This window comes from Alosa pseudoharengus, unplaced genomic scaffold, assembly GCF_046254945.1.
Source record: "Alosa pseudoharengus isolate Yale_2024_CS ecotype anadromous, Long Island Sound unplaced genomic scaffold, YU_APseudo_1.1 YU_APseudo_1.1_scf_1, whole genome shotgun sequence".
In the NCBI taxonomy this organism is placed as follows: Eukaryota; Metazoa; Chordata; class Actinopteri; order Clupeiformes; family Clupeidae; genus Alosa; species Alosa pseudoharengus.
Window position 1 is genome coordinate 19,464,330 of NW_027468564.1, and position 17,824 is coordinate 19,482,153.

The 17,824-nt window shown below is 40.6% G+C and overlaps 1 protein-coding gene across 1 annotated transcript in view; it reads right to left on the reverse strand.

Annotated features, from left to right (window-relative positions):
* Positions 1-14,789, reverse strand: part of LOC143101737 (guanylate-binding protein 1-like) — a 30,230-nt gene extending 15,441 nt beyond the window's left edge. Inside the window, exons 1-8 of the mRNA XM_076265317.1 lie at positions 14,597-14,789; positions 12,138-12,215; positions 11,423-11,472; positions 11,080-11,189; positions 10,750-10,958; positions 9,527-9,769; positions 6,612-6,892; positions 2,293-2,505 (exon numbers count right to left, since the gene is read on the reverse strand). Coding sequence (XP_076121432.1) covers positions 2,293-2,505; positions 6,612-6,892; positions 9,527-9,769; positions 10,750-10,958; positions 11,080-11,189; positions 11,423-11,472; positions 12,138-12,215; positions 14,597-14,789 — 1,377 coding nt within the window. The remainder of the gene's footprint in view (positions 1-2,292; positions 2,506-6,611; positions 6,893-9,526; positions 9,770-10,749; positions 10,959-11,079; positions 11,190-11,422; positions 11,473-12,137; positions 12,216-14,596) is intronic.
* Between the last annotated feature and the right edge of the window lie 3,035 nt (positions 14,790-17,824).

Here is a 17,824-nt window from a genome sequence, read left to right on the forward strand (position 1 = left end):
TAAACAAGAAATCGCGATTAAGTGTACATTCAGACTAAGGGCTGTATTTTGCACACCAGTGCATAGCGTAAAACTCGTTTTAATTCGGTATTTTGCACGTTTATTTTTTAAACAATGCGCCCAGGGGTGTGTCAATTAACAACCTAGGGAGGGGCCTGGTGCAATGTCTAAAAAAACGCTATTGTACACCTGGTCAGAAGTCTATGGCGAGTTGTTTATATGTTATTTTAAGAGCGCATTGTCAACAGTCATATTGGCAGGTGCACGCACCATCCTTCTATCATTCATAAAACGCACACCAGCGCACGTCCATGCAAAGCATTACAAATTGCAAGATTACAATGGGAAACATAATTAGAATAAAGATATTACGAAATACTGTACATCTCATGATGAGTAGTTATTCACCATCATTTGCAAATTGGTAATGACGGTTAAAAGTGATTAGAGGAGAGGCGATAGACAGGTATGGAGCACAGCTGAAGATGCACTGTCACAATATACTGTATAAGCAACTCCTCTGCAGGATAAATGTTGTTTTATTCAGTCATTTGAGCAATATTAGGGTAAGTGTTGCTTTTTCCAGCCTATGTTTTCGATGGTAACCCATTGTCAGTCAATAGTGAAAATAACTGCATATAACTGTCTTCGTTGACACCTTGGTGAAGTTAGTTTCACTTTGCCAATGAGTTCAAATAATAGACGAGTGCAAATGCGTGAAGGCTATGCTAGGTTTTAGTAAAGCATGGTTTAAGAATGACTATTCCATACAGTCTCGCAAGCAGCCTCCTTCAAATGCGCCGTTGAATGCCAAAATACCGATGCATTTATTTAACATATCGCGCTTTGCGCCATTAAAGGGAATTGGTTTAAATGATGTTACGCCCCAAACACACCCATATGACTGCTTAAAAAACCTAGGAACACCTTGTTGCGCCATGCGCTCCACATTTGATAACGAAACCCCTCCCAATGTGAACTGGACATCCTACTAAATTTGAATAGACTTTTGACGAGTGACGATGCACTTTAGAATGTCATGATAGGGCCCTATGCCTCTTTTACAGCTACCGGCGTCCGCTTTACATTATAATCCTATGGAGTAGACTGTGTTTCCAAAAAGGTCCTCAGCTTCATTTAAAATGTGATCGCGGCCGTCTTTTTCTGCAGTTCAGAGTTGTTTTTAAAGTTGAGAAATAGGCTATTCAAGTTCATGTAGCATGAGAAATGCCATACGTCACGCTGTTTTTTTTTTTTTTTTGCAGCTGTCCAATCATAAGCAGATTACCGAGACCTGTGGTTTCCCATGAAAACAAGTCTGAGCCAAAGATTATAGAGTAGTGGTGTACGATACTATAAAACTTGGTTTCGATCCGATACCAATTAAATATAGGACAAGTATTGCCGATACCGATACTAATAGCCTACTGATATTTGTAACTAAAAGCAGTTCATATACTTTTATGTAGGAGAGAATAGTGTGTCATGATTTATGATGTAAATAAAACATCAATATGCTAAAGTTGAATACATTTCCATGACCACTAATGATTTTATGATTTCCACTGTTAATAATTTATAAACATTTCAGCAACGAAACATTGCAAAGCGGGCATGCAAGATGTGAAAGGAATGGTGTTTGTATGACTGTAGGCTAGCCCTGGGTGAAAAAGGGAACAATGCATTTTTAACAAATTAAATTATCGATCCCATCAGGCTGGTATCGATCCAATACCAATGCCAATGTTTGTATCGATACTATCGATATTTGGATCGATATGCCCACCCCAATTATAGAGCACTTTGCTCTAAGATCTTTTGTCTGAGCATAGGGAATTGTTTGTCATGATGACTTCACAACTTTAGCCAATGCCAATTTTCTCTACCGCGACATTTTGTAACCACGGGGAGCATTAGGTGCTTTGTCTATAGCAAAAAGACGCTTCCTACTGCTTTTTGGAACAAAAAGATGACATATTTTTTCAAACTGAAAAAGCGGTCTGCACAACTTCTTTTGGCAGAAAAAGACGTTTAGCTTGAACATACCCTAAGGCGCTTGTCATCTTAAAATTTTTCTGGATGGGGGGTCAATTCGGGCTGGCTTTTAGGCTAGGTGGAATCACGCCACATAATCAAATTCAGAAGATGTGTTACCAGACTCTGATTCAGATTCTGATAAGTAATATTCTATAATGTGATTACACATCATGTAGGATGGACTGTATAATACTTTTTGTAACCTGATTAAATGTAATCAGTTACTACCCAGCCCTGTGTATATATGACACTCACCTTCATGCCCTTCTTGCCATCCTGCCGGTACTTGGCCACCATGGCGTCTCGGTCGCGGCAGTAGATCTCGTACCCGCCTGGCTTGGTATAGATGCCCTGCTGAATTTTGGCAGCCATGGGCGCATACAGATCAGAGAGAAGCTTCCGGCACAGCTTCTCAGAGGTGTCCACATTCTCATTAATTAGCTGTTCATAGAGCTTTCCCACTTTCTCCTGTCGAAGTGGGAGCCACAACATACACTTTCTATCAGTCAACATGACTAATAGAATACATACCAAAAGCAACCAGAATAAAAAAAACAGTATTTTTTTAAAAACACCAACTTATCTAGATACATGGGCACAATTTGATACAAGAAAAGATAAATGTTCATAAAAATGTTTCAGTATGATTCAATGTGATGCAATTTGATGCAATTCAATGCAGTTCAAAAGTTGAAAGCATTCTGAAAGAATTTTTTTTGATCATTTGCTCAAGGGGCACATTCATTTTACATTATCAATTATCATGGTCATGGTTGTCAATTAGGCAAAAAATGTGTGTGAATATGGGTATCATATATTGAAATGAAAAAATATATAATACTAGTTTACATTTCAGTCAAACGCTGCAGCCAAATACAACATAAAAATATATATAAACTTTATAGATTTTATAGAGTTATGTGTATCTGATTCTTTTCGAGAAACTATAGCCTGTTGTTGAGGTAAGACAATAAATAAAATATATAAATAAATAATAAATACAATTTGATGAGTTAACAGTGCAGGGATAGTCCACCATTTGCGGAATTGCACTCATTTTCCACCTCCCCGAAACAGATTTTACCTTTCTCCAGTTCATCCAGCTGTTCTCTAAGTGTGGCGATACCACTTATAGCTCCAGCCTAGCATAGATCATTGAATTGGATTAGACCATTAGCATCTTGCCTGCTAGCATCACGTTTAAAAGTGACTAATAATTTAAAACTGGTCTCCTGTCAAGTTAGAAAGTGTAATAAGACCATCAGAAAATTAAACGTGCTGATTTTCTAGGCTGATTTGACATGGAACTATATGCTCATTCAGGCGTAATAATCCAGTCACTAACCATTTCGTCTGCTGCAGCTCAACCTTTTTGCTGGAAGTTAGCCTACAATGACTTTTTTCAGGTGCTGCATGATATCATTGTGCCCATGGTGTTCCTTAATTATTACGCTGGATGTGGAAAATGAGTGTAATTCCCCAAATTGTGGAATATCCCTTTAAGACACCCTTAGCCTTAAGCATACAAGAATAAAATAGGCCTACATATCACTGAACTCTGCATTTTGTTCCAACAGTAGACCTAATATGGCAACAGTCTGAGTGACACGAACAAAATAATAATCATTTGTGCATTGTTTTATCAACAAAGGCCAAATTATTCTTGGTAGTGTGGTAGTCACCCAGAAGCTTGCAGTTTTTAGTGTTAGCATGTTAACGCTTCCTGGTTCGTAAGAAAAATTATCTATGGGAAAATGAATTTTTGAATCAAATGAATCAAATAAGGTCTGAGTGAAGCAATGGCCGTCGAAAACATCGGCGTTCAGTTTGATGAGTTAAAATCTATTTACTATTCCTATTTTGTCACAAACTGTAGTCTTGTTTAAAAACAAAATAAGATGTTGCTACCAAAATGCTACAGCAAAAATGAAGTGGACTATAGCGTGCTGCTTGCCTAGTGCAACCAGCAGGATGGTTGAGAGGTATCCCTGGTTACAGATGACTCTTCACTCACTCCCCTTGACTTCTCATGTAGCCTAACCTAAAACATCTGGGGCCGTATTCACAAAGAATTTTAAGGCTAAAAGTAGCTCCTAAGTGGCGAATTTAGGAGCAACTCCTAAAAATAATGGGCGTGTCACTCCTAACTTTAGCACTCCTATTTTTTTTTCACTAAAAGTAATTCACAAAGCATTTTAGACCTAAAAGTAGCACCTAAGTCTGGGACAGCTTAAAAGAAGTCGAGAGGACTCCTAACTCACTAAGACCTATTCACAAACAGCTTTTTGTGGCATTTCACGTTGCAATGTTTTGAAATGCGTATGCGGCAACAGGAGCTTCCAATCGCGAGGGAACAATTTTGCATTGTAGGCTAGGCATAAAAGGGATGCAATAACGCCACCAACAACAACCAAAACTACTCATTGTTAACATGTAAATTAAATGTAATGTTTCATTGTGAATCAAATTAAAATGTTCTCCTCTTTGCAAACGTAGGCATAGCCTATGGTGACAGATTAATTTAATAATGTTGCAAAGATACTGCATTAATCCGTAGGCCTATGTTTCATTAGGCTACTTGTTTTGCCTTACTCTTTATTCATTTAGGCTAGTCCTTTTTATTCAGTTATTCATCATCTTTCATCCTTCGCACTACTTGTGTAGCGCACGCATTCTCAGACCTGTCACCTGTCACTCATCATCGTAAGGGAGGTGTTTGGAATCATTCCGGCGTTACAATCATCAGCCAATCAAGGTGGTCACTTCAGGCAAGCTCGTGCATGAGTAATGACGTCTTCCATAGCAACGAAGACTCACTCTTAGTTTAGGAGTTGTCATTTTTCCTTACTAAGAGTAGGTCTGAAAGGCTTTGTGAATAGCTTTTAAGAGAAAACTCCTAGCTAAGATCTTTTAGTGCGATTTAGGAGTACTCCTAGTGGTAAGATAAAAGGCTTTGTGAATAAGGCCCCTGATTTATATAATCCATCTGATTGTGGCTGCCAAACCTGTAATTGACATGTTAACTTTATTTAACAGTGTGATTGTTGTGGAAAAGTTAGCTAACAAGCTACTCCTTGCCATGTGACACATAGCGTGGGAGACACTTAGTAGTTTAAGGTTTTTCGCTGGTAGCAGAGGCCTTAGAACACTCATATTTTAGAGATATAGCAGATCTAAAGTCCTCACAGAGACAACATACATGTTTATATATTATTTTATTAAAAAGATATAAACGCGGGGACTCGTGAGCAGTTAATTAACTATTGGGGGACATCATTTTTTGATTCCCAAAACTCCATTCTAACGAACCGGAACATGCAAAAATGCTAATTGAACGCATACAAAATGATGGTAGTGTTTAGATATTCGGCAAATGTTATGTATTATTATCGGCAGACGCCATCACTGGTTACATCAATGATCAGATTAGTAAGTCTTTAATTCCGTGCTAGATTTTAAAGAAGCCCTATGCAACAATTTTAGCAAAAATGACCTTAATTATGCAGGTTGAGAATCGTTCTGATGATTCTACAACACTTTTTGGGTCGTTTGGTGGGTGCTTCGTCTCCCCCTAGTGCTTCTCCATGGAAAAAAACGAATATGCAACTTTCTGGTCGCGGTCCGAACACATCCGGATGTAACTCAGCGGAAGTATCCATCGCGCCTCGAAAATGTAGTCAGAATGTAGTTTCTAAGAAGACTGCAAAACGGACTCCGACTTGGCTTTGTTGATGTTGAAATTGTAAGTAGCCTAGCCTTGGGTGAACTTCGTTTTTGTAATGTGATTTGATAGTCTCTTGAACAATGTGTTTGCTTGACCGTTTTATTGAGCCCTGTATCTGTTTAGCTTGGTTTCTTGATGGCTAGCTCGCTAGCTAGTGGGGGTTTAGCGTAGCAGTCACTTGCTTCCAGGGGGAGCTAATTGTGAAAAATGCGAGCCCAAATCAGGCGAAAACCCAGAAACAGCAAAGAAATAACCAGACCTGCATAGGGCTTCTTTAAAAACGAAAGAGTAAAAACTGTCAAACAAACAACCAGCAGTAGATGGGGTAATAAGGTCTTTTGACAACTTTGGGCAATGAATGTAGCCCAAAACAAACTTCATTATCCACAAATCTGTGCCACGTGTAGCTGAAATGCATTGTTTTGAAATCAAAAGTGGGATAAACTCATTCTACAGCATTAGAATGTGTCACTGCTTGCAAGGTAAATGAGATCCTGAGTGAGCAGAAAAGATTGGACATATAAGATATTGAAATTTAAATGGCCTCAGCACACCATTCCAACTGAACAATAGAGTTTGTAAGGAGAATGGGTTCTATAGCCAGGAGCACATATTGATGGAAATGGTATACTGTATCTATATACCACTGTAAGTCTTTTAATACAATTCCTGAATGAATAAATAAATAAACAAATGAATAAATGACAGAAAAAAATAAGATATGTGAATGTAGCAGACAAATAACCAAACAAGAAAAATAAACAAAATAAATACATACGCAAACAAACAAACAAAACACTAGACCAGGCCTACAACACTCTTCTTTGCAGATTGATAAAAAAAAACTCACTTGCAGCTGTGTCATGTACTTCCCCTCTGTGTCCTTGAAGGAAAGTTTCAAGAACTCCTGCGTTGCCATGGCAGAAAGGCGTTGGTGTTCCGCCGAGAGTGGTTCGAGATCAACGGGGAAGTTCTTCTTCAGGTTCTCCATGCCCTGCTCATAGAGCCGGAAGCCCTTATTCACAGCCGACTGGTTCTCGATCTCGGCCATGGCAACCACTGCATTCTCCAGACAGGGAACATCGCCACTGTTGATGGTGTCCACATAGATCTTCACAAGATGGCTGAACCCTACATACAATGAACAAATCATTCAATTACATAACCAACCATTAAATTACATAACAACCATTCAATTGATTTTACATTATTGTAAACATTAGTATGATCATAACATTTTAAAGGTTGTATCAGTGATTGCAGGCCCAAACATAAATGATCACATTCATCTCTTTTCTTCACAGTTCGGTAGCTGTCCACCCCATAAGCAGGCCGTCAAAAAATGTGTCTCTGTAGGCAGCCTAGGCCCCGAAATCTGTACACTAAAACAATTGGTTCTACCAACCACTCAAAACTAAATATAGTGTTCCAACCAATCACGACGAGATGCATGTTTAGGAGTGTTTGAATAGCAAGGGAGGGAGGGGGAGGGAGTAGCGAGCTGGCTGTCTGTTTTGTTTGAACATTAACAGAAGTGACATCACCCACAATCACTGATACAACCTTTAAGCTTTGAGTGTAAATACTGTAGATATATCTTCACTAGATGGCTGACCTGTACAGACCATGAGCGAAAGGCAAGGGGCAGTGGTCACTCAAGCTAGATCTCAAATCCAATGAATATATCCAGCGTATAAGTGAAGCTAGAAAATTGCTTTCACATACTGTAATTTACCTACTATTAGACCCGGCTTATACACTGATTTTGCTAAATTTCTGCAGCTATGCAGTTAACACACGGGGGCAGTTAATATGGTATTAATAGGCATTACCTTGTTGGAGAAAGTGCTCCTCGTATAAGACAGATACCAAATGGCAGAGATGAATAATCCAAATTGATTCTGATTAGCAATTGGGCCTAGTTAGCCTGGTGTTTTACAGAAGGCTAGAATTTGCCTCATTCACACGGCGGCCATAGTAAATCAAAAGAAGGCTATGGGGTGTGCAATCCAGGATTTTTGTGTTCTATAAATTCACCAGTAGGTGGCGAGAATGCGTTAGTAGGCTTGTTCGAGATGAACTGCGTCTGACTTTGGCTGACTTTCTACGTCAATGTAAACTTCAGAGGCTAGCCGGGTGGAGCTACCACAGACGGCAGCTTATCCCGGACAGACCTGGTGCATTCATGACACCTGGGAATGCCAAGGACTGCCCCAGTGATTACTTTGTTTTTCCCACAGCTAGTGTTCATGTGCTTTACCGTCGGAATGTGTGACAAATACTAATGCCACAACAAAGGTTTAAATATATCCTCACTAATCCTAAATAAACAACTTTATTTGCTTTAAATATAGGCTAGTGTAAGACGCTTGTGAAAGAAAGATATGCAGCTTTCAAGTGACAAAAATGGCAAATTCCCAAGTTCACATTAAAAATGTTGGACATGAAAGGCCACATGCACTGAACTACAACGTGACAACAAAAGTACGGAGCCCGGGAAGGGTCACATTGGTAAATATTTTTAGGTCACGTTGGTAAATATTTTTAGACCGCACTATTGCGTTCCTTCGCAATAGTTTTGCGTTCCCATGAAATACCTTTGCGTTCACTCGCAATACTTTTGCGTTCCCTCGCAATACTTTTTGCATTCCCTCGCAATAACTTTTGAGTTCCCTCGCAATAATTTGTGTTCCCTCACAATAACTCTATGCTGCTGCTTCCTCAGTGAGCCATGCCACATCCCATGTCGAATTGGACAAACGATACTTTAAAATCCTCACTTTAATGTTACTGTGTGAGGCTGGCAACTATAGTTATGCCAGTTCATAAGGAGCCTCACAGCTGTTGCCGTCTGCTGTGTGTGTGTGTGTGTGTGTGTGTGCATTGAGTTAGCCTACCCTCTCCCCACATCTCCCCCCACTAGATCCCACTCACTCACTGTGCGCTCTGATATGACACTGACCATGAACTAACGTGCTGACAGCGCTGCGTGAATGGGGACTGAAATGTATGGAGCCCAAGTTGAAACTGCAAAGCAACAGAACAAAAATGATCCTGAGGAACTCAAAAAGGTATTGAGTGGGAACGCAAAACTATTGCGAGGGAACGCAATAGTGTGGTCTAAAAATATTTACCAACATGACCCTTCCCAGGCTCCGTACAAAAGGGATGACGACAAAGATATTAGAAAGCTAGATACCGCATTGGGCTCCAGAACGTACGTAAATAGCAACGCCATCTTGGTGGCGGCAACAATCACTGGAGGCCAATGAAGGAACATGTGACCCTGACTGGAAATCAGAGAGGTGTCTCTGATTGCTGGCAAGTGTTGCCCATAGACAGTAAAGTGTTGCCCCCAGCAATATGGCGGCTGGGTTTACGATGCTACCTAATAGAACTCGGCAGACAATGCGGTATCTAGCTTTCTAATATCTATGATGATGACGAGCCCCTAACTGGGCAACTCTGTTAGCAAAATCTAGCCCCAGTTTCCGACCTCTGACTCACACATTACGTGAGGTGAATCATGCGGAATGTTGATGTTTTCACTGGGAAAAAGGGTTTTCCGATGCCCATGAACGCTTTTAGGCCTGACTGCATAATGCAGTATGCATTGTGTTCAACCCAGCATGCATCACATCAAGTCAGATCTGCATCAAGTCAAACAAGCCTGCTTTGTGTTTACACATGGCCGGGCTGTCAGTAAATTTTTCATCTGATTAAAACAGGCTTCCATAAAATACAAAGAAGGACTCTGTGACTCACGGCTGCCGGTGACCCTATGACCTCCCTTCACAGTCTTCACACGGCACTCCGCAAATATGTAGCTGCAGAAACGGTCCGCCACTTTCAGGAAGTCCGGGTCCAGGTCAGCCTCAGCCATGGAGTCCAGGCGCTTCATATTCTTCGGTTCCGTTGGGAACGGGAAGGTGAAGCACTTCCGGGTCGGGAAGAAGTTCCTGATGCACTGCCTCGGGAGGTTGTAGGTCACCACCTTACGATTCCAACCTGTGGATCCAGATCCAGATTGAGATCCAGACTGAAACTGAAGCTAATTACTCTCAACTTGTTTAAAATGTAAGCTTTACATTTAAATAGTGTGCTATATAATTCTATATATAATTTCAAACTAACTCAGGAAGTGTATGGCTAGGTGAAACAACATGCTGCACCTGAAAATAATTAGCCTGGAAGCTCAGTTGGGAAGTTCGGTCTGGAATTGTTCCATTGTCCATTCGGACTTGTAACCGGAGGGTTGCCGTTTCGAACCCCGACCAACGGCTGAAGTGCCCTTGAGCAAGGCACTGCTCCCCAAGGCAACCCCTCACTGCAACGCTGTTGTTGCAGGCAGCTCACTGCGCCGGGATTAGTGTGTGCTTCACCTCACTGTGTGTTTCACTAATTACTTATAAACTTATATGTTTCACTATATACTATATATTTAAGCTATTCTAGGCTAACCATACAGCCTTACATCAAAGCTTTAGGCTTATGCCATTTCGATCAGCTGCAGACAACGAGTGGCAGACAGAGTGTACAGTAATGTCACTTATAGGCAGGCCTAGGCTAGCCTACACATTGTTGCAAATTTCAAACGATGATTCATCATTCCACAAAAGGGTTTGTCTTCAATATATCAAGAAATTATTCAATAAGCTTAACAATAATATAGCTTTAACTCAAAACAGCTGTTAGGCTTGTGTCATTCTGATCTGTAGAAATGTCACGTGTAGCCATGCCTATTTTCTGCTTACTGCACATTAATACTTGTTGTATATTATAATATTGAATTATATTTTTATTGTATGTTTAGCTGGAATGATGGAATGATGTTTTTCCCTATCATCCTATAATTAAAGCAGGCATTGCTGTGGTAATGCAATTTGGCAACGGGTTTTCTACAGGAATGTTTGAACGGGCACTGCACTAGTAATTGTAATTCCTTTTGTCAACAAAAATAAGGTAAATTCTGTCATTCAACAACAGACCTTTCTTAAGCTGCAGGGCAAAGTCCAGGTATTCGTCCTCGCTCACATCATGACCATCAATCTTCCTCTCCAGAGTGAAGTCCCGAACAGCCCACACAAAGTCAGGGAAGAAGCGGACAAACTCGCACTCCTCCGGCATCTCATCGTCGTCCTGTTCACTGGCCCCTCCGGACTTTACCTGGATACGTTCGGTCAGCTCCATCACGTAGCTGTGATTGGCTGAGGACAAGTAGCTGTAGTAACTTTAATGAATTTATTTAGCTTTAATGATTGTGTGTGTGTGTGTGTGTGTGTGTGTGGGTGCTAGCTGTGTGTGAGATGGAAGGATACTGGAGTTTCTCTATGGCCTGGTTGTCGATGGTGCCTCTGCTGTTGTAGACCATGGTGCTACTGAGCAGCACACCCAGGCAGAAGACCCAGGTGTCACTCTTTGAGTCGCCCTGTGAAAACAAGATCGTCAAGATGACATTTTAATGAGGTTACAGGTGGTGCATTTGCGACAGCTGGCAGACAATTGTGCATTGTTATTGTATCCTGTCTCATGTTGTGTACACAGACTTGGTTGTTGGTTAGCCTCTGTGGGAAAGGCCCTTGCTACACTGCATAACCTGTGCACATTTGAAATTACAGAATGCAAATAGTGCAACACTGTCCTCAATGTAACTGTCCTTACCTTGTCGACATCACCAAGTCCTTCAGTGTCTAGCAGCACCAGTGTGTGTCCTAAAACAGAATTCACCCCATTGTCACAACATTCTACTTCCTGGTAACCATAGTGACAACAATGTACATGATTCACCACTAAAACTTCTAGAGCACCACACCTCACACAAGAACATTAGGGTGGTACCTAATATACCTGATTTATTTATGCTCTGACCCCATGTTATATTTGTTGAAAAAACATTCTTTGCAAAGTTTTATGAGTTTTGGCAAATATTTAGAGGTAGCTCAATTGACTTAAAGTTAGTTAATAAAAGTCCATGGCAATGGGCAACATCAAAAATGTCATTATAGTCAGAGGTCAACATGATTTCTTTATTCTGTTGTGTTTCTGGCCTTCTTCTGGTGTTCTTTTTCAAAGCTGTCCATTCTGTGAAACATTTTTCAACCTTCTTTATTATAGCTTGAAAGTGGCGCAGAGGAATTCTAGCCCTATCCCAGAATTCCTCCACTTTCTCCACTGTTCTAGTAGCAGCTAACCTCACTGACTCCTTCTGCTGCAAATGACAATGGAGGAAGTAGCTAAGGCCCTGCTTTTTAGAAGGCAGCTTTGCTCCTGTAATAGTATCCTGAGTTGTTATCAAATACAACTTTCTTCTAACTGATGCCATCTCACACAGGAACAAACAAACAAAACAAATGAATTAAGTCATGAATTTGCCAACCTTTTTTCATGGGATGAGGCACACACCACATCCAGATGCCTTTGGTCTTCGACTCAATGGTGCTGCCCAGGGCGAAGCCTGAATGAAATAATTTACATGATCACTTTTAATGTGACTGTGATGTGATGTCCTTTATTTCATGTAAGTGTATATGTGCTTATGGGTGACCTCACTAATGAGCTCCATTACTTTTGACATCACATCCTGCTTATGTTTGCTAGATCAGCGGCTGGATGAAATTCAGTGATGGAGTTTAAAGAGAAAATCGATTTTCATGAAAAAAAAAATTTTGATTTTAATTAAGAACTCGATTTTTGATTTAAATCTATTTTTTGCCCAGCACTTATCTGGACTCACAAACAATCTATTGCCCCAATGGATGACCAAATCTGCTGGATCAACTAGAACTCATGAGAAGACACCAACATGGGTGGCCTCAGGAGTCTATAGCACACAAATCACACATCATGCTACTGAGCCTCCAACATAGTCTTTCCAAAGACAAGTTGTCAATCAAACTATTTTTGGCCCTCTCCTCTTTTTTCCCCAGTGTCTGTGGGAGGTTGTATGAGTGAGCAGGTTTGTATGTGACATATACTTTGGGTGGACAGGACACACACAAACACGTCAGCTGTCTAACTTTTACATAACTTTTACATGTGTGTGGGAGGGACGGGGTATATGGCTATGGTGTGTGTGTTTGGGAGGGTATCGTGCAATAGTGTGTGTGTGTGTGAGGGGGTGTACCAATCTTGACGTGCAATACAAAGTTCAACTGCATTAGTGCAGTCACATTTTTTACTGGATAGGCCATAATCTTATCTAGTAACCTTTCCCCAGGACTTTCCCAGAAGTTACTGAGAGTGTCACAGATAAAGGTGCACATAGATTACCTACTTAATGCAGCACTACAGAGTTTTGGTTTAAAACTTGCCAACTCAACAAAGAACCTTGTTGGCACTTCAGGAAGCTTGCTAACATGCTAACTCTGACGCCTTTTGGCGTCATGGCAATGTGGTGCTATGTGTTTTTTTTTCATTAACATACTAACTTGCTTAAATACTAACTTGCTTACAGTACATATTAACTTACTTGCATACTAACTTGCTTACATACTAACTTTTCCCCCTAGTTTTTCCCTGGTGTTTCCTGAGTTCCCAGTACCCGGAACACACAGCTGCATAGCGTACAGCCCGGATGGCTGGTGAGAATGGTACATGCATTTATCTGACCTTCATATGATCATAAACCATCAACATTAATTTGAAGATGATTCCAAAGCCAGTTACTTGAACAAATAAAATCAAGCTGGTTATAACAAAGTCCTTTTAGGCAAGTCCCTCCACTCGGCAGCCATATTGCAACGCTTTTTGGGCACTCATCGAGCATCTGTTGCTATCATGTGGTGTGTTGTGAATACATTGAGCCAATCATGTGGTGTGTTGTGAAGACATTGTGCCAATCATGTGTTGTGATCTCACCGCTGGAGCAAGGTTGGTGTCGTGGAACCTTGCGCACACGCATTTCTGCCGAAATAAATGCCCGATAAGTCCCCAAAAAGTGTTGCAATACGGCCACTGGGGGACTTGCCTAAAAGGACTTTGATGCAAACCGACTGCGCTTGCAATTGCTATTCCAGATTAGTCATTCAATACACGTGTTGTGTTTAACACTTTGAATACCATATTGTTTTCGGAAGCTTTGGCCCAGAGTGCCAGCAATCAAGATCACTGTTGACTATTTTTGTAGAGCCGCAGCGTATTCTATTTTATAGCTATGGACACATACTATGGCTTGTTTGAAAGGTGAGACTTTACCCTCTCAGTGGGTACAAACAGTTTATTTCTAGATGCTTCTGTTCCTGAGAAATCTCAAGCTAACCAGTGGCTAGTTATCATCAAAATCGCTGTTTTTTTTTTCTAGAAATGGAGGTATAGCGTCTTTGCTGAAATATACACAAAATGCTTTACTTGTAATGACCAAGTTAGGTAAAATAGAAATGATCAGTATTGTAAGTGTACTACAATGTACACAAAGCATATTTGTTTGTACAATATGCAATTCCTATTCCAGATTAGTCTGCAATTTCAAGGCAATTGGTTTGCATGTTTTTTGTGTTTCTTTTAAATAAGGTTAACTACCAGGTAAGTAAGGTTTACTGACTAATTTCACCGTGTAGCAAAACTACAGCAATTCAAGTATAGTTTACTTGATTTAAATGATCATGTTTACTTTTCCACCTCAACATTAAATTGCATTAAATTGAGTTATACTAACATTTTAAGTAAGAATAGCTATTAGATTTTACTGTGTATGTATGCTTGTAGCTTACGTTTTGTGTGTGTGTGTATGTGTGTGTGTGTGTGTGTGTGTGTGTGTGTGTGTGTGTGTGTGAATGTATGTGAGTGTAATTTGTGTGTGTGTGTGTGTGTTTGCATGTGTGTTTTGCAGTAGCTTACCTGGCTGCTGCTGGGCCAGCCGGTTCATGAGGTAGGACTTGCCGGTGCGGTAGAGCCCCACCACGGCCACCACCACCACGGGCTGCTGGATCCTCCGCAGGAGGTTGAGGGCCGACTCCACCGTCTGCAGGCCCTGGTCTGTGTTCTCAATCAGGCACACAGGCGCTGGCATGGGGGGTGGACCGCCGGACATGGCTGGCTCTGAGATGGCTGGACAACTTAAAAACAAAACAAACACATCTCTTTAAATAGGGCTTAGATATATAAGACAAATAAAATAAAAGGCACAAATGTATCTGAATAATCTTCATCATAATTGTATTCATTGTGGACTGCTGGACATGGATGGGTCAAAGATGATTGGACAACCTACACTGTTTAAAAATAAATGAAAAAATACCCTACTTAAATAGGTCTTATATAAATAAAAGGCACAATCAAATCTGCATTTAATTATGTATTATTTTTATTCACCATAATGTAACCCTTAGATGCATGACCTACCAATACCTACACTCTTGACAGAGATGTTAAGATTTTAGCCAACACTGAAAGTTTAGAGATGGCCGATAATTGTCCAACACAGCCTGATCCCCAACTTTTAACAGGGGTGTTTTTGTTCTTGGAGATTTTGCTCCAAGGACAAATTAAAAATTGAAGTTAGGGGCTCAGCAAAAATGTCAGCCGAAAGTTTCAAGAGTGACGGATCAAGGCCACCAGGCCCAGCTGGCTTTCTGCAGTTTATCTTTTTCAAAGCTGATAGAACCACATCCCTGCTGAATGGTAGGCTACAAAGGAAAATGTGTTGCTTGTTCTGAGAAAGACTCCAGCAGATGAATCTATCTCTTTTTATCTGTGATTTGACTAGAATCTACATTAATCTGTTCAGGTAGAAGACGAGATGTTAGATTTCAGGGACTTGATTGCTGATTTTGTTTTGAAATGATTTTGTAAATTCCTAGTTGTCTTGTCTAAGTAAAATTGTGACTTTGCTTTAAGGCAGACTTATTTGAGTTTTTTTTTTTTTTTTTTGTATTTGGGCGGGTTGGAGCATTTATAACTTGTGTTAGATTTTCTGAATCACAATTAGATTTAAAATCATTCGAGTCTTTATTCAGCCAATCCCAATTCAAATCACCAAGCTTAATGGTCTCTTTTTGGTGTAACACATCTCTGCTAGCATCTGATGAAAGTGAGGCCTCTTTAAGAGCTGACGGAGGCATATCAGCAAGCAACGGTAAGAAGACTGTATTTCCTAATCAAAAATCAATTGCTAAAAACTCAAATCATTTTCTGATAGAAATAGACTTTGACAAAGTGTTATGCAAGGTACACTCAGAGATGGATTACTAAACGGGCCTACCGGGCCCAGGCTCTGGGGCCCAAGGGGTCAGGGAGCCCTGAAGCCCAAGCCTTTGCAAGGAATCATTGCCTCAATATCAACAAATCAGGAGGTAGGCTATGAATCTGATTGAATTTAGTATTGGCCATCCCCAAAATGCACCAGAATACAGGAAATCACATCAAATAAATTAAAAAAATTCTGGGGGAGGACCCCCAAACCCCCCCTCCCACATATACAATAATAAGTGGGGGGCCCTTAATCCATCTGGGCCCAGGGGGCCGAAAGTTCATAATCCGCCCATGGGTACACTTTACATATAGCTACACCTCCTCCCTTGTTTTTAATATGCTACATTTTAACCATTAATAGAAATATCATTATCGGAGACCGCAAGGTCTTTTTAAGCCACGTAAGACAAGTCAAACACGTCAACATTTGTGGAAGCTGCCCATATTCTAACCAAGTCCAATTTAGGTGCTAAGCGAGAACATTTAAATGCACAAAGCTCAGGCAAGATCTGTTTGAGAAATCGAATGGTGTGTACAGACATTCAGGTTCCTGGGTTAGGCTGAACATTTCCACCCAAATTAAGTAGGCCTAGGCTAAAAGTAAAATAAGTCGGCGTTGCCAAACATTTCCCAATGTAGCATATTGTGATTTTACAAACTGCAGATAATCACAAGACCTTGTGTGACATTGTCCGTAATCACAAATAATCACAAATAGCCTAAACGAGAAAGATCAGGTAGGTGGAATGCTGTGAGGAGCGGCGTGTGTGTGTTGTGTGAAAGAAGTGCGTCCCGAGTCTCTTTTTTAATAACACAAGCCAAGACGTTCATTGAAAATACAGAGTACGACCAGATTACCTGTAAAGTTATCATGATCGCAAGTAGCGTCCAACAAGGAAGAGACGGAGAGGCGACGGTACGCACAGGTTTTTAATTAAAAGTAATCAATTTCTATGAAAAATCTATGTCTGTTGTATGCGTGTGTCAAGGTAAAGCCTAGGCCTACCGTGCGTATACTGTACTGCGCAAATGCGCCACTTGCGCCTAGGCTATTTCATTGTATCGCCTTGTTAGGCTATGCGCGGGGTGTGTCAACTTTTTATGAGATAGAGAGACCCCCTTAAAGACAAAAAGATAATTCGAGCCCTGTCGGAGATACCTAGAAAACGGTGGAATAGCTTACGCTACCATACCCACATGTCTTACATTTAAATCGGATCATCAAGAGTACGGTTAGCCTCGATAGTCTGAAAACAGTGTACAAAATGATCCTTCCCTTTCCCAAAATCCTTCCACTTCCACCAATTATTTTGGTGTTATACGACATAGCCTACCATTATAATTGCATACACGTTTTTGAGCATTTATATAACCTTATGCGAGACACATCGGGAAAATGAAAAGGGTAACACAAACGCAGGCTATAGTTTTGTAGCCTACTTCTAACTTACCTTTAGTAGCCTAAAGAACTTGCCTACAGGAGATTCAAACTTCACTGGCGTGCAGTTGTTGCAGAATGGTAGATAAGCGCGCAGTGCAGACCCTAAAAAGGATGAAAATGAAACCGACTGCGCTGCTATAAAACACAGCGGTTTTATTGACGATGCACACACGATTCCCAAGCCTACCATGGACTAATAATTGAAAACTTTGTCCAGTGGCGTGAGGAGTCACACCTTCAATTGAACATACAAAACAAAGGATATGTACATTGATTTTGGTAAAACTCCAAGATATGAGGCCAAAACTATTTAGGGTCAACTACGGATCTAGGTACAATTATTGACTCTAAATTAAACTTCCAGAAGAACTGTGAAGTTGTCTGTAAAAAAGGACAACAGTGCCTGTACTGCCCAAGAAAACTGTACCACTTTC